This window comes from Chlamydotis macqueenii, chromosome 2 (assembly GCF_036417535.1).
Source record: "Chlamydotis macqueenii isolate bChlMac1 chromosome 2, bChlMac1.mat, whole genome shotgun sequence".
In the NCBI taxonomy this organism is placed as follows: Eukaryota; Metazoa; Chordata; class Aves; order Otidiformes; family Otididae; genus Chlamydotis; species Chlamydotis macqueenii.
In genome coordinates, this window is record NC_141557.1 from 109564621 (window position 1) to 109587595 (window position 22975).

At 36.8% G+C, this 22975-nt stretch overlaps 1 protein-coding gene across 6 annotated transcripts in view; it reads right to left on the bottom strand.

Annotated features, from left to right (window-relative positions):
* Window positions 1–22975, bottom strand: part of PTPRM (protein tyrosine phosphatase receptor type M) — a 495115-nt gene that overhangs the window by 171269 nt on the left and 300871 nt on the right. For 3 of the 6 annotated variants that reach the window (XM_086740639.1, XM_086740640.1, XM_086740643.1), the window contains exons 12-14: window positions 13628–13901; window positions 12483–12519; window positions 7235–7309 (exon numbers count right to left, since the gene is read on the bottom strand). In XM_086740639.1, the coding sequence (XP_086596765.1) occupies window positions 7235–7309; window positions 12483–12519; window positions 13628–13901 (386 nt within the window). The remainder of the gene's footprint in view (window positions 1–7234; window positions 7310–12482; window positions 12520–13627; window positions 13902–22975) is intronic. The other 3 variants (XM_086740641.1, XM_086740642.1, XM_086740644.1) reach the window with 1 other exon arrangement.

The window sequence follows — 22975 nt, forward strand, 5'->3', positions numbered from 1 at the left end:
AACCAGAAGCTGTCTAATTCAATGAGAGCATACTGAAAAGTGTGAAATTAACCATTTTGCTTCAAAAGGGTTTCATGAATACTTTGTTTGCTTCTGACCAATGACAATTTGCCATTTTTCCTCTGTCTTCCTCTCTGTTTCTGATGTGAACCCAAAAGATGAAACAGAACCTGAAACTACTGCATTTCCTTTCTTGTCAGCTTGAAATCATGTGAGACAGCAACTTCCACCCACTTTTATGCAAAACTATGACTCAGCTTTCATTTGTATGGGTCTTTTCTACTTACACAAAAACTTTCCAGTGGTCAGCAATAGCAGACAATCAGCTGAAGAGAAGGAAACAAACGTTCAAAGCTTTTGGAAAAAAATAAAGACTTGAAAATGCATGCATATACTCAAATGCCTTTCCCAGAGCTCTGAAGTCATTAGCTCTTGCTGTCAAACTCCCATTACTGCAGAAAAGGATATTTTCAATACAATGTCTGGAGATGCAAGTGTTAAAAACCCATCAAAAACTACAGTCATGGCTTGCACAGTGTTGAGCTGTTACTCCAAGCAGAAAAATGCAGCTTAGATATTTATTAAAGTGTCAGTTATTTCAAGGAATCTAAACTGAGTGAATTGCTAAAACATTTTTTTTTCCCAACGTAGTATGCTCTCTGTCTTTTCATTAAAGTCAACAGTATTACTCTCCTCTTTGCTGTACTGCTCTATTTAACCATAATACATTTTAACATTTACCTATACATTAACACAGAGGTAATCCATGTCATATTGAGATTTGCACTTGCTAACAACTACAGGTTATTTTACCCACAACTGGTCCCACATTTTCTTTCAATTGAAATTCTAACTGCTTAGCATTTTATGAATACAGTCAATAACTACAGATGGAAACACTGAAATTCACAGGTTTTTTTTTTAGTTGCTAATTATATCTCTCAGTTTCTCTCTCTTCCCTTGTCTCTCCTTAATTTTTCATTGTGATACATGCAAAACATGTTCTGTTTTGAATGTAAAAATCAGAGGCGTATTCTTTTTATATCAAAATGAAATAACACACATACGACATACAACCATGCTCTTAAAATTACCTACTGGCATTTTTGCTTTGTTTCATGTTTTCTGCTTCTCTGTAGATTTCTGATGCTAAAATATTTTGATGTGATTCAGATGTGATACTGACTGGAAATACACAGACGGCAGAGATTTCCTTAAGTTTGTTAAGAATTTATCCTGGTCAGTTCATCCATATTGTTATTTTCATGACTGGGTTTTATGTTTCCATTCTCTGTAATGAGACTAAGGAAAGTGCCTTCTCTGCCAATCCAACCTCAAATAGCCTCACCTCACAGACATCCTATTAATCATATTAAGACTACATATTGCTGAGCAGATAGATTTTTCAAGCTAGGATGAACTGAACAGACTCATCTTTAGTGGCCTAAGTTAAATTGTGTTTCACTCTCTTCATGAAAGAGATATTTGACACTGACACTTGGAATCATACTCTTCTCTCAGCTATGGACTGGAACCGCCACGTTTCCAAATCAGTTGGGTACTTGAGGCCTGTAACACAACTCCTGCAGTGACTGACTATTAACTCTGTGGCACCCAACTTTCAAACTCCTCTGAATAAAAGACAGCCTCTACAGTGCAAAACATACCTAATTAGGCTACTTGTCCTTCCTAAAGGGTAGGGAATGATTCATACTTTCTTCTAGGTCACAAGAACTACTCCAGCTGTTCCTGTCTCAGATCTGTAACACCACTGGCTCTGGTGACACAGTGCCAGAGTAGCTGATGAACCCAAACCTCCTCAGCCAACCTTAAGAATCAATGCCAGAGTAGAACTGCTGGTATGACTCTCCGCAGTTTATCCTCCTTATTCTCCTGTTTATGCAGGAGAGTTTCAAAAGTTCCACTGTCCTCAACCCAACCTGTTCAGAGTAAGAGGAGCTGAATGGGAGGAGGTTCCGAACCCCTGATCAGAGCCTCTGGCTATTCTGTAATGACTTTAACACATTCAAAACTAAGACTGCTAATTAATTTTCTGAAAACCTGGTGGGAATCCTTATTATTTTAAGACATGAACTGCAGTACTTCACTTCGCTAACAGAATAACATTGGTAACAGGCTTATAATCAGCTCTATATCGTCTATAGCTGGAAAGGACTTGTATTTACATTATGGATTATTTCAGCATTTGTGAATTGTTATCAGCATCATTTTTAGGCCCTCTTTGTGTAATTGTTTAACTTCAGCTCTTCTTCGGGTGCTCTGTAGAAAACGTACATATGTTTAAAATCCCAGCTACTTTGGCTGCACTGTTAAAGAGAAAACCTGACATTTAACTCTGTAATGTACATGGGGAAAAAAGGAGAAAAGGAAACAGTAGCTCCCATGGCACTCCTGTATCCTTTTAACATTTTCTTGTAACTATACCGTTTTATAGATGGAACTGTCACTGCAAAAATGACAAATACAACACATGAAAGAACAAAAATGGGCAATATATCACAAGTGACACTCCAGCCCATTGAAATGCATTCAGCCAGTGCTGCAGAAAGTAGGAAGATATCCTCTTGTTTTGCATTCTGCCCCAGCTGAGCAAAAGGACCAGAATCCTTGAACAACCGGTACAACAAATGCTGGGGCAATGAAGTAAAAACAGGCTTAAAATTTCACTTTGGAGAGTCAGATCCATTCTCACTCTGCTTTTGTTGTCACTTGGCCTTGCAATGGCATTGTAATATGGCTTTGACATTATACCACATAGGTGCTCGCTCTCCCCTGGGTAACTATACACAGCTCTCACTGATGTAAATGCTGTTCAGAAGTATCAAGAGAAGAATAAACTCCTAAAACGGTGCAATCAAACTGCAGACAGACATTCTGCACATAGCTTTGTTATTACAGGCAGCGATGTAGCCTCAACTAGGAAATCATGGGATCTCCATTGCCCAAAATAGCAGTTCAAGTTTCAACATGACAGAATACATCTAAATCAATGCTACATGGAGAAAAATTAATGTGAGTCTGTCCAGCCCGTGTTGCTGTACCTCAAAAAGCACTACATTGTAAAGGAGAAACTACAAACACTGATAAAGAAATTACTCGAGCTCTTTCCAACAAACTAGATAAACAGGAAAACAGTCCTTCTCAAATCCATGCTGTTGGTTTTTGTGTTAATAAACAAATTGTGTTTGCAGTAATGCAAAAAATCTGGAGCAAATTCCTTAACACAAAAAAAATTCAATGAAGTGGTGATTTAATCAATCAATGATTTCGGTTGATTTTTTTTCACTTTCATAGTGGAATGGCTGAGAATAGAATCTGACTCAGATTATAACAATAAATCTTGCTATGTATTGAATACATATTTGAAGAAATCTGTATATTTTATTACACTGCTAACTTCATAAGGGAGGAGAAATCAATTTGGATTAATTTATGACTGCTGTTAATATGGTTATAAAATCTGCTGCTCATCTAGACCTTAAGGTATGTAGGGTAAAAATCATTTAAGCTTTAAGATTGCTACTATCTTTTTTTTTAAGAAAAAAAAAATCCTTCCCAATTTCAAAGTATTGGTTATTCTACAAAAACTCTAACATATCTTGTGGTATCTGATTTGTACCAAGAACTTAAGCTACGAAGAGTGTACAATACAGAACTCTCCCTTCCAGTTGCATGTGTAATTAACAATGGGTAGTAAAAAGGGCATGCTATGGAAATCAGTCTTAATAATGTCCAGTAAAGTAGTTGCTGCTTCACTAAATCACAAATGGAAATACTTTAATTTAAATATAAGTAGTTCAGACATATTTCAACAATTAAGAAAACGCCTGAAAGAATGAACACCCTAATCATAATTCCAAGTATGCTATTTTATCAGAATGCAGACAGAACAAAATAGATGAAGGCCAAGTGAATACCAAGCATCGCCAGTTTAAGTCTATTACATGAAATGTTTCTTACAAAATAGTGAAGCAAACTGCAAATGCTTTCAGGCTTCTCAAAAACATGGATTTGCTATTCAGCTTTAAAGTCAAGATTATACAGTTTTTGTTAACCTTCTACATTATTTCAACTCTACTGTTAAACCATATTTGTTTATGAAAACATGGAAGTGGTATCACGAGGACTATTACGCTTCATGTATACATAGTCTTTTCTCTTGGCTGACAGATGTTAGATAGCTAGATATTCTCTCCTATCTGTTGGAGAATAGGGTCAACTAAGTGGATTTCGAGTCAGTTACCTTTTGTAAGGTTAACATTGAAAGCTAAACACTATCCCCCAAATCTGAATTCCTTAGTTACTAAATTATTGAATCAGTGATAATAATGTATTCACTAATAGCAACAATACTAATTTTTCTACTTTGGCTTGTAAGAATCAAAATCACACAGTTGCCTTTACAGCGTGTTCTATTATACTATAACTTAAGGACAATTACATTGTAGGTATTTAAGTGCAACTGTAAGGAAAAGTTCCCTTTGCTACAGGCTGCAAAGGAGTACTGAAGCAAGGAGTGGCTGTCGAGATATTTAGGCTGAAATGCAAAAAATAAGTTATCTTATTTTTGTATGAAAAGGAAGGCGAAAGGAATGTCGAAGAGGAACTAACAGTGCACTGTTTATGAACTGCACCAGTAGGGGCCAGGATGAGTTGACGATGAGGGTGGAGGAAATGAGTGCAAGTAGAGCTGGGTTCAAAGTTGAGCTGTATTACCATGATCTTCCTGAAAAGGAAGACATTTCAAAATTGGTACCAATATTCAAGAATGCAGCCAGGATTTTAAATTTTCGTTATGCAAGAAGCATCACCTTCCCACTTGAACAAAAGAAAAGCCCAATCCTGACCACTGCTGGTTATGTATCTCCTCAAATGCTAAAAGACAGAAGTAATTTCTTGATCTCAAATGTAATTACTTTGGTGTTGAGCAAAGAAGTGAAGAAAAGGCATTGAATAGAAAATGCTCTGTAACATCAATTAACAGTTACAGCTGTATAGTCCTATGATTTCCACATAAAGAAGTCTTTTTACATGTAGATCCTTTCTGTAATCTCTGTAGGAGAAAAGTGTGGGTGAATGTGCACTGTTTCCTGCTTCCTCATGTCCAGTCCAGCTCCTGTAAATCTCTTTTAAGAAAACCTTTGGGTTCCTCATGGATACTGCAGATACCATTATTGCTGTACTGCCGCAAAGTCAAAAAGTCTGCCTAAAGGACCTCTACGTGGTACGTCTCCATAGCAAAACATGAATTCCTGTTGCTGTCATGGGACAAACCACATTGCCTGGGTGACGTTTTTTCACTCCCTATTGTAGTTGTGGCAACTGAGTAGGAGGAAGATGCTTCTTTCTTTTTGATCAGTCTTTCAAGCACAAGAAGTGGTTGCAGAAATGACAGGGGGATTTCAGAGGCTTTTAAATACATTTCACAGATAGCTGTAAACGCTGTTTGGAGGTATCATTTGATACTTACTTTTTCACTATAAAAATTAGTTTCTGGTAGAACTTTTTTTTTTTAAAAAAAAAAAAGGTAATAAAAGTCACAGATATGACAGACAACCACAGAATACCAACGCTATGAGCCGCCAGTGACAGAGCAATCAAATAAATACTTTGCTGGATGTCCTATGCTAGCTATATCTCTCTTCTCTCATTGTTAACTACTCTAGCCACCTTCCTCTTGTGGAACAGGCATTTCTCCAGAGTCTCCTGTAGCTAATCAGTTTTGCATTAAAACAAATAAAAAACAAAATAAGAAAAGAAAAACATTTAATTCTCCATATGGAAAAATGTACAAGCTTATTTCCATCCCAGGATGAAGAAATCAAAACTTGTTGAAGTTCAAGGCTATGAAAGAGATCCTCTTTGTCTCTTCAAAGCTTTATCCGTATTTTCAAGTAAAAAATAATTGAGCTATAAAAATGTATGTGGGGAGAGCTTCTGACAAGCAGTACTAACTCCCTGGCATCATCTAAATACGTTATTCTAGTTAGTTCACATGTTATTACATAAAACAAATATAAATGCAACAATTTCGTCTTGACTGACCTGGCAACTTGGGCATTATGGATCACCCAGCTTTGTTATTATAACACATATCCCAGAATTAAAAGCTACCGTAGACATGTCACTAATCCTCTTCACTTAAGCAGAATCATTTAACTGTCTTTTACTGAATATATCAGTATCCAGATGCTAACCATCTGAACTCCTCCTCGTTCCTTAGACACCTTGGTAGCAATGTTTACATGCTTCCCAAGTAATTACGTCAGTATTCCTGAAAAAGGCAATGATTTTATCATCATTTATCATCAGCTAAATGCTGACGGACTAGAGCTAACTTTCTCTGTTACATATTCCATCAAACTCACCTTAGATTCTAGAGTTTTGAATTGTCTTTGCTTCTGTTTGAAAATAAAAAGGTTTTCTAATCCATAATCCCTTATGTATGTGTTTATTTTCTGACAAAACAAATCCTTTCCCCACATTCATAAAAATTTTCTGGTACATTCTGAATCAGCCTTCAAGCCACGCGCAGCCCAATAATTGTCTCACTTGCGTACTGATTTTACTTTAAGAATTACATTTAGAAACCTTACAGTCTTGTTCATTCTCCTTTGTCATATGCTAGGTTATTTTGTTTTAATTCTAGAACTCATGTATGATGTAACTAAAAAGGAATAAATTTTATGTCTTTATTTTAATTTTTTGCATATTCAAATGTTGCCAGAAAATATGATCTTCCCAACATTCTGCAGTAAAAAAAAAAAATTAAATCCATTAATACAAGATCTTTGTTCTAACTTATGCATGCAGCTCTTGAGTCTAAATTTTTTAGAAATTCTAGTGTCTTGATCTAACAACACAGAAAAAAATAAACAGGTAGACAGATACATATCTATATTCAAACTGTCATTTAATTTGCGGATGGTGCAAGACTAGATCTCTTTAAAACATCAAGCTTAAAGGAACATTCCACAGATCACACACACAATGGGCACATGCAGCGAAGTTGTACTTACAGGGATGTGTGTGTAAGTTTTGGTGCCAAGCACACAATTTAATTTAATGGAGTTGAAGAAAAACTTATAAACAAAAATAAATTTTTAACATAGAAAACTATTTATGAGCAGAGAATGGAGAAACCGTCAGGAAAGGAGCTAAAGAAAATGAGACAAAATGGGCATGATGACTTGTCTATACTCGAACATCTGACCTGTTAGCTGGTCGTCGCCTGCAGCAGGGGCGATGCGAATGTATGGTGTTGTAAGCTGAGTCACGATTATCGCAGCTAAGGCAAAGGAAGATTTCCAGGTCAGCATGCATGAGGGAAAAAAAAGCCAGACTGAAGCTAGGCCAGCAAGAAGAATCTTGGTCAATATTTTATTGTCTGAACTTTTTACAAATAAAAACCAAAAAGCTCCCACAAGTTCCTTTTCATCTTCAGTTGTTAGTTTGGTTATCCTGCAAATTAATAAGCTTTCGTATGTGACTTTCATTCAGGAAGAGGACTCAAAGCACATTATTTACACATAATGCATTTGAGGAAATTGGAGACTCTTTGGCTCTGCTAGTCACAGCACTGGGCTTTCTACGTGAAAGTTAACTGCTTATTCAGATTACTCTAGTATTAACTTCTCCAGGTAATTTGAACTAGTTTCACTTTTTGTTTTCCTATCTTGTAACAGTACATTGTTCCTATAACTTTTTAAAGATAATTTTCATGTAAAGTATTTTTAAGCTAGCTAAGATTTTTTTCTTGTACCCATTTGGGTCTTTGAAAATGCACACACCACACATACACATAACTTTCAGGATACAGAGAATGACCACTGAGAGTTGGCACACATTTAGTTAGCTATGTATGTAACCGTCTGAGGTCTGAGTTTCAAGTTCACGTTTTGCCACAGACAAGAAAAAGCTGAAAAACCTGAACTGTTTGTGTGCCTAAAGTATTCAGTCTTTTCTCTTGGAGCTGTAACAATCACTGAGTGGTATAGATAACTATTACCATGGCTCATATTAAAAAAAATCTCATATTTCTTTGTTTGTCAGCAGTTCTATGATTGCCTCTAAATGGTTAAGCACACTATGATACATATACATTAAGGAATATAAAAAAAATTAAAAGGTCAGATCCAATATGATGCAGCTGGAGAATGATGCAAAGAAAAAATATTGGAAAATTAAGGACAAAATTATATGAAAGATCACTCATTTACATAGAACAGCCTGGGTGCTATTAGAAATGTGGCAACGAGTGAGGAAAATAGATCATCTACCATCTGCAGACAATTAAACTCAAAACTGCTGCTGCATAATATTTTGAAATATCCCTCTGCAACACTGAAATCCAGTGTTGATAGTAGCTGCTAGAGTACGGTTGCTATTGGATTTAAAATATTATAATATCCTTTTCTCTCTCATAATTAATGAAAGCCTCCCAATATTGCAAAATTAGAACAATAATGTCTCCCTCTTGAGTACTGGAATCCTAGGAGATAACCAAGATGTTTCTATCCAGATAATGTTGCAAGCCATATCAGGAAATATAGTCTTAATATAAATCACAAAACACCACGAAGTTGATAGCAATAAACTTGGAGGAGTTTTGGAATGTTTTCAACTTCGTCTGCTGAGATTTTACAGTCATTTAGCTTGAAGAAAGAGTAGGTATATGAAAGCTATATTTCAAGTACAATATGACAACCTTTATTACCACTGGTACAAAAATGTCTTCCTGATTTTTGTTTGTTTGTTTGTTTAATTATCTTGTCAAAAATAATGGCAGTGGGAACCCTGCAGTCTCCACATTTGTATATACACCGAATAGTCACAGAGGTCCTAGAAGCCTTCCTCTACAGAAAACTAAATCAGAAGACTCTGCATCATAGGAACATGCCATCTGATCCTTCTCCTAGCAAAATCAGTGGCAAAGGTTCCCTTTCACTTCAGCAGAAACAGGAGGAGAACTTTCAGCTCTAGAAAATCCAATATTCTGATTCTAAATTACACTTACAGTCGTTGCAATCAGGATTTTTATATGATCTCTAAAAAAGCACATTTAATAGAGGTTTCATTTGTAAAAATGTAATGGCAATAAAACAAGAGCATTTTAAAAAATGTTAAAAATTGAGGTAATTTAAAATATACTTGTTGAAATGTGAAAGTATTATCCAGCTACAGACCCTACACACGCATTTGACCCACTGGAGTTAGGCTGTAGTCTTCTAACAAGAAGCTTGTCAATATGGTAACGGGCTAACCGGTGCACTTTGTCTCTAAACAAGCAACAGAGTTTAGTGTGTGCTGGTTGAGCACATGCTTGACAATAAGCACGTGCATTATTCCTGTTGACATCAACTGGAGTGAAAAGTGAAGCACCTACTCAAAGGTTCTGCTGGATCTAGGGCAAGAAAGCTCTGTATCTTTATATTACATTTACTAATTTATTTTAACAAAAAGTACAAAAGCACACAGTGGGCCATGGAATGAATACTGCAAAACTCAGTGATCAAACAGAATCTCAGTGATCTTAAGAAGGTCTCAGGGGGACTAACAACTTTTAGATTATCTGGAGTTGGGATAATTAAAGGAAATACAGCTAGCAGATGATATAGCTATGCTCATGTCAGGTTTTGAACTCCCATATTAGTCCTGAGGACAGACTTCAAAAGGCCTACCACATGCCCTTAAAACAGACAACGAGTTGGCTTGGCCAAGCTCAACTGGTTCAGTGGAACAGCTTGGACATTGCCTTGGGTGATCTGGATCCCAGGAGGGGCTGCCGATGCAGCTGGTGCAATCCTCAAATTCCACGGGAATGGAATTGCAGAAGCCTTCTACAGTTAGGGAATCAAGAAACAAGCAGAGAGTGGGCTGAACTATCGCATTTGTTTTACAAGGTATATTTTATGGCACAGGCCTTTACCCAGTAAAATACTTACATGTCTACTTTAAGATAGAATAGTTGCAATATAGTCAGTGAGATTATTCTTTGTGCTCAAAATCAGGTACGTAACTGACTTGATTAGGGCCTAGAAGCATATGGTTTCCCACATTTGTATTAAATTCTAGAGTACGCCTACTGACTTACACAAGGCTGTATGTATTTTCAGGAACAGACCTTAATTTAAAAGAAGATTGTACCAATTTTATACATGAATGGCCTAAAGCACTTCCTTTTAGTTCTAAAAACCACCAAACTGTAACTTTTAAAGATAACAGAAGCCCAGAATACAAACATTTCAGAAATTATATTATTATATGAAAACTAGACGTTGTACTGCAGAGCATTCACCACCTTATTTGTAAGAAGCACTGTAATAAATAGATGGACACGACGAGCACATGATAAAGCTTAAGTAGTTTACTGTCTAGTAGCTATACTGTAGTCACAACACTCAGTGGAAAATCTTGCATGTCTGTAAGAGATCAGGCAGAGCGGTCAGAGCAGCCTTTGTTTCCTGGGGTACAGGCAACGTGAATGTCGTACTAAGCTGTTTGGGGGGTTATGGACAGAAGGGGAAGTGAGCAGGAGAGGACAATTCTCTGTCTTGCACCACTGCAGGTGTGGTTACTTCTGACCTACAGATGCTAAGTTTTTTTGCTATTTTTTTCTAGTCCAGATGTGGGAAGTCCAAAGAGGGCACAGAAGTCTGATTTCCTCTCAAGTATCTCTATTAGAGCTAAAGGGAAAAAATCTGTACAGGCAGGTATGATTAGTATCATATTAAAACACATCATGGTCGCCATTTTATTTTTCAAAATTAATATAGTTTTAAAATACCACACAGATATTCAGTTTATAAGCATAGAAATAGTGCTTTACAGAAAGCGCCCAAGAAAGATTTGCACCAGGGACTATAAATGCAATTGAGGACACCTCTGGTTTCAAAGTCCTGACAACAACCCCTCACATCATTTTACAGGCTTCACAAAGGTATTATGAAGAATTCTGAAACATGCTTTCAAAACAGAAATGTATGGAGATTTGTTTAAAATAAAAGCTGCATTTCTCACATCTCCATTGCCGAACGGGTTAGTTCAGTTCATAGCTTGTTGCTATGGGAGTTATTCCAATCCATAAAGTTACCCTTGCTTCTCAAATGAAAGAGTAAGATTTTTTGGTCAGTCAAGTAATTGAAATAGTTGAACATCCATTAGTGATTAGGAATACAAATCTTCAAATAATTTAAAATCCATTCCTCTAATCATTTACTATGATTTCTGTAGTAATGTAGTCCACTCCTGGTATCACTGAAGCTACCGGAAAACAATAACATAGGATTCCAGTTGAATATGGAATTAATCCCTCATTTATATTTTAGTGGGTTTTAGTTTAGATATTTTAAATTTTTCTAGGGTTTAGTAAGCAGTCAGTCAGTAGATTAGAATTAAAACTAGTTCCTTTGGTTCAATAAGCCATAAAATTTGTATTTATCACATTAGGGAGCATCCAGCCTTTCAACAGAGGCAACTGTATGCTAACATTTCTTTTACTTTCATGTGATGAGATTTTCATCTGTCCTATTTAGATTTCGTAGTGGTGGTGGAATTGTGAAGTCTACTTGTAAAGGAAATCATGGTCAAATCAGTTACGTTAGGGATAGTTACTAAAAGACATGCATGAACTCCTGCAAGGAACAAGGATGAAGCAGGGTTTTTTTTCATACTCTTAGCAGATGCCCAAACTGCAAAGTGGTATTACCTGTTCCGACTCACAGCAATACTTTCTTTGCTTTTCCTCTACCACAACCTCCAAATAATCACACTACCCCATCACTTCTTTTTCAAGCTTTTCAATTTATCACTAGCTAGAGGTACTAAAAAAGTGAGACTACAAAGACAATCACAGACAGATCATAGCCTCCAAAGTTAAATATATCAGCAGCTTGTTTATCTTTTCCTGTTTGAGGATCAAACCTATAGCTAGTACTGTCTCAATTACAGAAACTTGTCTCACAAATGGTAGTATCAAGTGCTGATAGTCCAATAAATATAGCTGATCTATACCATAAAAACTAAGAACATGATTTCTCTAATTTTCTTTTATAAAGCAATTAAGATAAGATAATTGCTTATGAGTAACGGGTAATTTTTCACTATGGATGTATAAGCAACTAGTATGCACTCTGCAATTGGCAATTTTAGAATTCTACTATATACAGAAAAGTCCAAAACATTTATTGTGAGATCATATAAAAACCCACAGAATATATTTAAAAAACTCTTTGTCCAAGTAGATAACTAAATATGAGTAATACATTTATTATTAAAAACAAACAAACAAACAAACAAACTTCCTAAATCTCAGCTCGAGATGCAAATGAATCATTTAGAACTCTGTAATAGGTTTAATGAAGCCTTTTTGCAACACAAACACTTCTGGAAGTTTGCAAAGACCATGTGAGGGAAAGGTCAGGCAGCCGAAATACAGAATACATGACATAATATGAACATACCTTTTGTGGCTACCCTGACGCAGTCGATTTTGGTTTCCTGTGTCAAATAAAGAGGAAAAAGGTCACATCTTGTATCTCTAAGCAAAGAAAATAATCCATGATTCTATTCTTAAAAGTACTGATAAAATATCAGAGAAATGTTCATTTAATGTGCCTCGTCACATATTTAACTGCTTATTAAGCAACTCCAACATGCTTTGATAATATGGACAAACACTGCTTGGGCATGATACATAAACATTTCGCTTAAGATTAATCTAAAAGTAGAAAATATGTGAAAGGTTCACAAGAGCACAGACAAGTGTTCAGCTTTTTTTCTTTGGTAACTTAATGACCTTGGGAGATTTCTCTTTTTCTTACAGAAAGTATAGTTCGAGGCATCAGGCTAGACAACTTTAGAAAGAAAAAACAATCAATGGTGTTTCACATTTCTGCACTGTCAGTGCACTTTGAAAGAGGGACCATTATGGTTTCTGGCAGAAAACATTTCCAGGCTGTCAGCACAGACAGCCAAAGCTTATCAAGAATTGAAGGGCTCTAGGTAGGTCTGTCCAGGAAATGAAAAACAATTCCAGGAAGAATTAGCCCAATGAAACATGATCTGTGAAGACCTTTGTACGCACTTTTCATTTCAGTTCCATCTACTAATTTTTCTTTTATTGTTTGCAGAAAGGGGGGAAAAGCGGTTTCTAATTCAGTCAGGGCAATCAAATGAGAAAATGGGAGTTCAAGATGTTACAAATAAAGGTAATGGGATTGGACAGGCCAAGACAGATGTGCTAAAATCCACAATCAAGTTTGACTTAAACTTAACAAAAGAAATCACAACAGTCTTCTCTTCAAAGCAAGAAAACAAAAACAAAAAATGAAAGAAAAAAAGCTAAACACACTCACTGGACAGCTGTTAGATAAGAGGACAGAAAGGTAATGCACTACTTTGCCTACTCACTATCAACAAAATGCGCTGTTTTTCCCTCCTCTGTCTTGTAACCTTCAATCGCTAAACAATACTGCGTAGAGAAAACTGTTATTTTTTAAACTCATTTTCTCACTAGCAACTAAACTGGGCATCTTGCTAATTGTTGCCAATCATTTTCTATTTACACACAAATAGTGTATAAAACCACACCTCTCAAAACACTTACCCCATTGGCTCTGCTAGCAGCTTGAAAATAGATGCTGTAGCTCTTATGAGGAAGAAGAGGAGTGTTCCAGAAACCACTATAGGTTTTGTTATCACCAATAGTAAAAGGCTGAGCAGCTTGCAAACCATTAGCTGGAAACTCTGCAGCAAAGTAGTACCGGGAATTCAAAAGTGAGGCATTCTGGAAATGAATGGGCACTGGGTAGCACTTCAGGATTTCAGTTGTCTTTTTGGTCCTCCGTGGGCGCTCTTCTTCAACAACTATTTGGTAGACACTAAGAGTGTAGAAAGAGAAGAACAAAAGAAACATATGGGTTATTTTAAGACTCAGGCAGTCAACTCATTCTGAAACCATAATAGCATACCAGTATTTATGGAAAAAATAACTGTTAAAAGTAAAGGACACAGGAAGAAAGTGTCATTTTGATAGTCAGGTGTACAAATTTTTTGCACAGATTCATGCTTTCAAATAAATCCATTTTGTTTTGGAAAAACAAAATTAGTCATACACACTACAGCTTTCATACAGCAAATGCACAGAACACTTTCTTGTTCAAACTCTTGTACAGAAAAAGCTTGCTTGATTAGTGCTAAAATGTAGAATCAAGTATTATTTTATTCACAGAAGAAAGCATAAAGCTATAGATTCCACCCTCTAACCTGTCTAAATGAAACGAAATGAGTAGTAAGATAAAAATGAAGAAATAAATTACAAAGAGACAGGGAATAGCATTTGCTTAACTGTTGACATGATAACTATTTATAAAAGCACAGATAGAGTAAATTACAGTCTTTTAAAATTTCAGTGGCATATTGACTGTTACCGAGCAAGAATAAAACATTTTTGATGGAAGTTATTCTCACTCAGCAAAGCACTTTTACACATGATAAAGATGTGCATTCTACAAAGCAAACCAGTTTGTACCTGCATTCTTTGCTGTACTGGGACCTACAGGGAAGAGTCCACCCCTCTCCACTGTAAAGGTGCTATGGACATTCAAGTGGGAACAAAGAAATTGTGATTTTTGCTGTATATGCAAACAGTGTAATCATTATACCCTTGCAGTTGCTGTAAAAGCCTGAGTCAGTGCCTTCAAATTTGTGAAGTGGGAAGTCTACACCTCTAAAGAGGTTTGGCTTGCAAGTTTATTGCTTCACTGGGGACCAGTGATTCTTAATCATTATTTGTCTCCTGGAATCTTGAATCCCAGTCAGCAAGTCAGTACAGGTAATGGATGTTAAAGTGGCAATGTGTCCACATTTTTTCACGTCATCTACATCTAATAGCAATTTATGATATTTCAAGTTGACAATTCATAAAAAGCAGCAATCTCTGGGTAGGGTATGCTCCTTAAAGATGAAATATCCACACAGTCTTCTGACACATTCCCACTCTGTCATCTGTAGGTAGATGATATCGTTTACAGAAGACTCTGCCCAAAACACAGGGACACTTGGGCTGGGCCTCCGCAGGTCTCAGTCTGGACCCAACAGGGCTTTTTGGCTTAGTCATATCACTGCACAGGTATGGCTACTCCCCTTCTGAAGGCAAGTCTGATTTAGAAGTAAAAGAGATGACTTTGTGCAGTCACCAAGCCAGCTCACAGCCAGTGAGCTCGTGTACCTGCTGGGGCTCTGCTAGGCTCAACTGAAGCTGCTCTGAGTGCTGGCACAGAGCTCTGCAGCTCTTGCACTCTCTGGAGCCTTACAGACTCACAACACAACCAGACTAACATACTGCTTCTACACTCGAGGTGCCTTTGCACATTTAGGAAATGCTGCGTGCTTGAATGATGCCCCACCCCTGGAAGCGTTCAAAGTCAGGCTGGATGGGGCTTTGAGCAACCGGATCTAGTGAAAGATGAACCTGCCCACAGCGGGGACATAGACTAGATGATCTTTAAAAGTCCCTTCCAACCCAAACCATTGTATGGCTTTATGATTCAACGACAGTGCAATGCTAGGTCTGCAGAGCATTCATAGCTGAATATCACCAAGAGGCAGAACATCTATTCTCTTGGCCTTCTTGATTTTTTTTTTTTTAACCAGACCTTCTGATGATGTGCAACAGACCTCGTTCACTATGTTTTTAAGATGTAGCACCTCCAGTAGGAGATGCTGCACTTCCTATGCTCACAAAAAATGCCCAGAAAGTTAACACTGAGAACGCTTAATTCCTCCTCTTCTGCCTAATTTAGACGTTCATCACAGTGGAGATTTAGTTTAATGTTAAGACACTTAAACGTAAGTGTCTTCATAAAGATGTCTGTACATCTGTAAACTCCCATTACAGTCACTGGAGAGCTAGTCAGTACAGGCAACAGATCTTAAAGACCTGACCAGCCAGGAGGTGTCTACTTTTGGGTAAACCTAATTGCTTTCTAGGCTCCACTGACTGTAATAACCAAACACAGCTCACATGTAGACAACTAGAAGTGGATAGGTAAATTTAGATGTTTAAATCTGATGCTGAACCCCATGCAGAAATCTAGCCATGTATAAGTAAAATTTGGTACAGCCAGGCAGATAAACAAATGTCTTAAGGGCCCACTTGAAGGCCACTGTCTGTACATTTTGCATCTCTGTACAACAAAGTCTACACATCTAGCAGAAAGATTTTCATTAGTTGATTAATTCCATGCTGAGTCATAAATGAAGGTCAATACACAGCAACCTTTCTTTGATCCTATGAGAATTGATCTGTAAAAACCAGCCATGAAATATCTAAGCTTAAAAATTAATCACTGTCATCACAATCTTGTTTTTTCTCTTCCAAAATCAATGTTTGACATTATTTTAGCAGCTAATTTTCTAGAACAAAACATAGTTGCTTAAAACTGGGATTCCAAGCTACTTTGAAAAGAGCATGTTGCCTCCTCTAACTACTGATGTAGAGTGAATCTACAATAAATACCGTTTGTGAATTTAAATGGAGTATTGGAGAAAAAATAGATGATGTAAACATCTATTCTTGCAAGGTAGTGAAGCTGAATACACTTGCCTAACATTGCAGCAAAGATGAGAAACCCTCAGTTTCACCAGCGCATGACGGATACTAAACTAAATTATTTGGCTGTTGCCTTCAAGAGAGTAGTATTACCTTTTTTTTTTTATCACAGTAGGACTTAATATAAGATGGACCTCAGACCAGAGAAGGTAACATGACCTGTTTCTGTACTAGTTGAAATGAGGATTCTTTTCATTTTTCACTCAGTAATTAAAGCTAAAGATTGTCGATATTTTAGAAACAAATATGTCATTAAAATGCTCAGTTTCCTCTAGCAAATTCTTGTTAGTTATACTACATCCACTACTCCTCATATATTACATTTTAAATGTCTGCCATCTATTCATCTTCAGATACATTAAAGAAAGAACTAAGTTGACTGGAGCAATTTCAAACTCAAAATGTCTTTTCATCCTTACTCCACAAGACAAATTAGATTTGCAAGCATCTAGACCTCAAATCTATTTGCTCTTTAATAATTTAAGCACTGAAAGGTCAAGCAGCTCTTTTCTGTTCCCCTTTATCAAAGTCCAAGTGCTAATGAAAAATAACTAAATCCTATCTGCTGCCCAATTTCCACACACTGCTGTTTCTCTGATGTAAATTAACACCTGGGTCAATGGAAACCTGACAGAACTTTATGAGTGATACGTTTTACATTTGAACAAATGAGATCATCTTGCTAATGAATTTTACAAAATTACCCCAATTACAATTAGAATCCAAAAGCTTCCTCTAATTCTTACTGTTGAAATAGCTTTCTTTAATACATAACAGCTGAATTGCCTAGGCTGAAAAGGGCTCAAGCTTAGCGAATTGAGCTAGCACTGCACCAGGACTCTTTTATTCCCCTTAGGTATTAGTCAGATTTCCTGCTTGTTTGAAGTTGCACTATTCCTTTTTCCACACCTCTACATTTAAAAGAATAGCGTATTTCTACGTGGAATCCAAAAAATAACGTCTACACTACAGTGAAAGGTGCCGAAAGCATACCGGCTATTGGAAGAACTTAAATTTATCTTTCTGAAGGAAAGAAATGTAATTTAATTCATTTTATGCAGTTCTACTATAGGATTCCAGTGCCTTGGAAACTGAACACAAAATCTACTTTTATATAGACTGAAAATTACTGTTGCATCAAGAAAGGAATGCATGGGAATTATTTTTAACTTAGGATTCAAATATTTCAAAATTAGGGATTAAAAAAGGTATCTGGAAAAAAAAATATGTAATTTGTAAATTAGCTTTCATTTTAACAATTCCAAAACAGTTCCAAATGTAAATGATTATGCAGATATACAGATCGGAACCTAATAAGAACTGTAATTTTGGTTAGAAATTAGACATACCAGGCTTCTCAAGTATTTACTGAAATTGAGTTGCTTAAATTAAAATGGTCTGTCATTGTCTGCCAAATATACCATTTTTTTTCAGAGTTGAAAAAAAGACATGAAAGAAGAAAGAAAAGATGTTAACACCATAATCAAAGATGCTAAGAATTTACACAAATGAACCAAACAATTCAAAAGAAGACGTAAGAGTATATCTGTTCTTAAGTACATTAAATGGCAGGTTTTAGTAACTTGCTGAATTATTCCACTTTATTGGGATGCAGTAAATAAATTTTTAATTAACCAAAGTCTCATTCAAAGGGACAAAATATTTTTTTTCCAAGAGGGGCCTATTGGATACAAGCATGGACTTCGGATTCTTAATACCAAAGTCCTTAACCTGTACAATCTTGGTATTTATCAGCTGAAACTTACAAATCTGTAATTACATCTCCACCAAAAGTAACTCCAAATTGAAAACAAGGGGAAAACAAGCTTGATTACTTCATTATTGAAATGTCAGCTCTATTTTTTCCTCTCTGAAACAGTTTTGATGCTTCACCTAAGTGAAAGCAATTCACTAAATCCATAAAGAATATATAAAAATTTATTTTACAGAAGAAAGACAGCCTAAGGACCTGGATCTAGACTATGATTATCTGAATTTATTTACTAGTCTTAATACAACTGTTGTATGTGATCCTAGAACACTCAGTTAAATATTTTGTGCCTCAGTTCTTCAGTTGTAAAATGAGAATAGGAAAGTTCCTTATTCTCTGTGGCTTGCTTCAGCTGTTCAAAATTAAAAACCTCTTCAAGACCTTCTTTTCTAATATCCTTGAAAAAATAGGAGATTTTTGCCTAGGCGATGTACAAAGCCTGCAAAGCTGTTAAGCTCCACTAACGGTGCCCTGATCAGCTGTGCAAACTGTTGGGCTTTTTTTGCAGACTGTAAATGGTGACACTGCAGAGCCTAATTTGAAGTTTTTCTGCTCACTGCAGTAAGTCTCTTCTTAGTCTCATGCCTTATTATAAACATATATAACTGGTACTTTTAATAGATCTATTTCTACATCTCGACTTGCATGTTTGCTTTGTTTTAATGCTAACAGATTCAAACAGTAGAATAACCTTTAATCTACATTTGACCATTGTTTCAGTTACTTATTCCCATAGCCCTAAATTTATCTATATGCTAGAATCATTTCACTGCATTCTTCTACTATAACATCAAAGTTCCAAAAGATGGCACAATTAAGAAATCCAAAACCCACCCTAGTATCTCAGTTTTATGTCCATGAAGAACTCGATTGCTCAAACTGTAACAGTCTATAGGGTCCCCCCAATTTCACCAACACTGGTGTAGACACTGAAAGTTCTTCTATTGTACTGCCATTTAAGTCACAAGAACTTGTTAAAAATGTCAGCTGTTTTGTTCACGTTTTGCACCCAGAGCTCCATATATCTTTGCTCATCATATGTTATGGCATAAGTTCATGATTTAACATGCCTTCTTCTAAAAAAAGACAATCTTTGGACAATTTTTTAATATAATCTGCAACATGACTTCCTCTTCATCTCTGTCATCAGTTGTTTCTTGACATGTTCATAACATGTTGATATGGATTAATATCGGAGATTTTGATCTACTTCCTCCTGCCCTTACATTGCACTGGATTCTTGTCATTCAACCTGTAACTTAAAACTTGACAGTACTAGAAATTATATGTAAACCGTATCTTGAAACGGAAGAAGGAAATTACGCTTTAAGGGACAGGAATTAATAATTTAAAGTTAGCAGGCAAACAGAAGAAGGCTACAAGAAATTGCCACTAACTCTCCTCCTATTGAGCAAGAGTCTGCGTATAGGCTGCATAACCAGCTGAACAGGAGTCCTGTCCCTCTGACCACTGTCGAATTTTGTCAAAGGGGGAAGCAGACACTGTTCAACTGTGCTTTGTCTGCATATCAAACAGCAGCCATTGCTATATTCCAGATAAGCATTTGTAGGCTGAAAGAACTGGGTGCAGTAATAATTTTTTCCAAGGAGGGTATGCTGTCTATGAACAAGGGCGGTCTGAAAAAACATAAAATGGGTACTTTATTTGGGAGGGGCGACATTTCTTGTTCAAGTATTAGAAATGAAGCAATCTGTATGAGTTTGGAAATTTCTTTTTTTTTTTTTTTTTTTTTCTGAGATTGAATTTGCATTTTTAGAGGTGCGACAGGGATTAGGTCAATGACTCCATAAACTTGGAGTTTATGGAGTACAAGTGAGATCAGGGAGTTTCTGATTAGCAAAAGGACAAATGATTATGCCTACTAATGATGGAGAGGCCTGTTCAAGGCAGCCCGCTCTATTTCAGGAATGTTTTATTTAGGAGATCAGAGATTTTCTGGGCTTTAAGCATAGCCTTGCCTGCTATAGCTTCTAAAAGGAGAAGAAAATGAAGCAGCTTAAAACAAAACCTTGCATGACCCTAAGGTTCAGATATGAAAACATACAACCCACAGTACAGAAAAACAAATAGACCAAACAGAACCTCCAAATTAAGGCTACTGTACCAATGCCAACAATGATGTAAGTATTATTAAAATAATACACTAAGATCTAATTTATAAAGGTGGAAAAAGGTGAACTAGGCAATCTTGCAAATCATATTGGCAAGACAGAAGCAATCAAAATTCTTGCAACTCTTCACATTTAAGTGCTTCACATACAGTGTTAGAAGTATATTGCCTTTTTTTTTTGTGAGTGAAGGGAGTCTTAGATCCCTATAACTGTTAGTTTGCATCTTTACTTGAAGTCAGGAGGTTTTATGCAAAGAAAAGTTCCACAATCTTTGGCAAGCTTCTAAGTCTGTATGACAGTTGGTGCTTCCAAAGTGTAAAAGGAAAGGACTAAGAAAATAAAATACTTTGTGCTAGCAACTAGTTGAAACTTGAATGGAATGAATCTACTTCGACACCTGGCTTTGTAAGTCAAGAGAAAAGTCTGGTTAGATTCTCCAATGCAGGGTCAGTCTTCGTTCTCAGGAAATACTATTACTGGCACCTGAAATATCCAGCCCATAGGAAAAGTCAAAGTGGAGAAAGCCACAAATCTTTCAGAATCAGACCTGGAGTGAACACAAAAGGGACTAATATTATACAGCACCTCCATTATCATGCAAGGAGCCCTATTTCTCAGATCAATCAAAGCAGAAATACCTAAACAGCTGTAAAGGAGGAGATAAGACAGCTTAGGTTCAGCCCCTAGAAATACTGCCAAATGCAAACTCTCAGGTGTCGTAACAAGCTTTATCTTCACAGACCGAAGTCCATGGGGGAATGGTATCTGGTTTTTAATGTAAAACTCCTAAGCTGCTTTGTGACTGCCCAACTCTTTCCTATGGACAGTCTCAAAGACTTAAAAGTCAGTATTTACAAAGGGGATTTTCTGGGAAAAATACATCCAAGCAAACCTCTCTTCAGCATTCCTATGGATTTATACAGGAAATGCCAACAGCTCTGATACAAGGAGCATTATGTCATTGGAATTGAAAGATATTTCGCTTGTTCTTCCCTCCAAGGACAGTCACCAGGGGAGGATATGACAATGCATTCAATTCCTTTGAGAAGGAAAACAGTTGTTACATAATATCTTAATTGCAGAAGAGTCAGATGGGCTCTGAAAGTGGTAAAGCAATGGCCACCATAAATTCATAACAGATTTAAATGTTTATTCCAAACACAGAAGAACTTATACATTTCTCTTGCAATTTTGGACTCTAGAATTTAATGGAAACATCAGATTCTGGGCTCTGAAAATTCTTAGAAGAAAATCTGCAAGAAAGGAAAAAGAGACAATGACGCATGTTCCTTCCACCTTCTGGTTGTCAGATGGGTGTCACCTAGTCCTTAATTTTTTTTGCCTTATTTCCTAGTATGTGAGAATCTAAGCACAGTACAACAGGGGGCAGAGAGTGTCCAGCAGACCTACAGCCTTGTAATCATAGGCAATCATGTTTGTGAAGTTTCTGCCTTTAGATCCAATTTAGATTCAATTATAATAAATGATGACTCAAAGTACAACTTTGTTTTATTAGTAAATAAATCAGAGAAGATGAGAGAGAAAAAAAATATTTTATGGATTTCAGTTTGTAATACTTTTGTTTTAGAAGGTGTCGTGGTTTTGTTTAGTAGGGGGGGGCCTAAGGTGGTAGCTTCTGTAGGAAACTGCTAGAAGTTGCTCCCCTTTGTTCAGGGGACTTGGCCAGGCCTAGGGCGGACCCACTGCTGGCCAAGGCTGAGCCGATTGGTAGCAGAATGTCTCGTGATAACGCCTCTGCGATAACGTATTTAAGAAAGGGAAAAGAGAAAAAAAAAGAGAGAGGAGAGAAGATGTGAAGAAGCTGAGTAGGGGCAGAGGCGCAGAGGGGGAGGCGCAGGCCTCATGGGCCTTGCAGGCCTCACCCTCTGGCCTCTCGCCAGGCAGCCGACTGGGCCCGACTCGGTCCAGCCCGGCTGCAAGAAGTGGAGAGGAGATGAGAAGTGAATAAGATGTAAAAAAGATCCTGAGAGACATCTGCCAGCCTGTTGTGAGGAACGGCTGCAGACGCCAAGGTCAGTTCAGAAGATGGGGGGAGTGAGAGAGAGACTGCGTAGTCTGGTCCGATCGGGGCTGAACTACAACAGAAGGATAATAAAAGATTGCCAACACGTAGGTGCTAGTAGATAACCTGTATTCCATTTTACAACACCTAGTGTGCTGATGGACTGCAGTTTTAACTTTGTCCAGTCCATCCTTTGCAAAAATCAATAAATTCAATACACATGCTAACCTATACTTATTCAAAGCAAGTATTAGTTTACTACTTTAACAGTGTATTAAAATTTATAAGAACCATTTGATCATCACATACGTAAGTGGCAACTAGACATAATGCCAACAATAATTGTGGCACAAGAGACTGCTCTGCTGTTAACTGAGATTTGCTGACTGGCAAGGGAATCCAAACTGTTCTCTTAA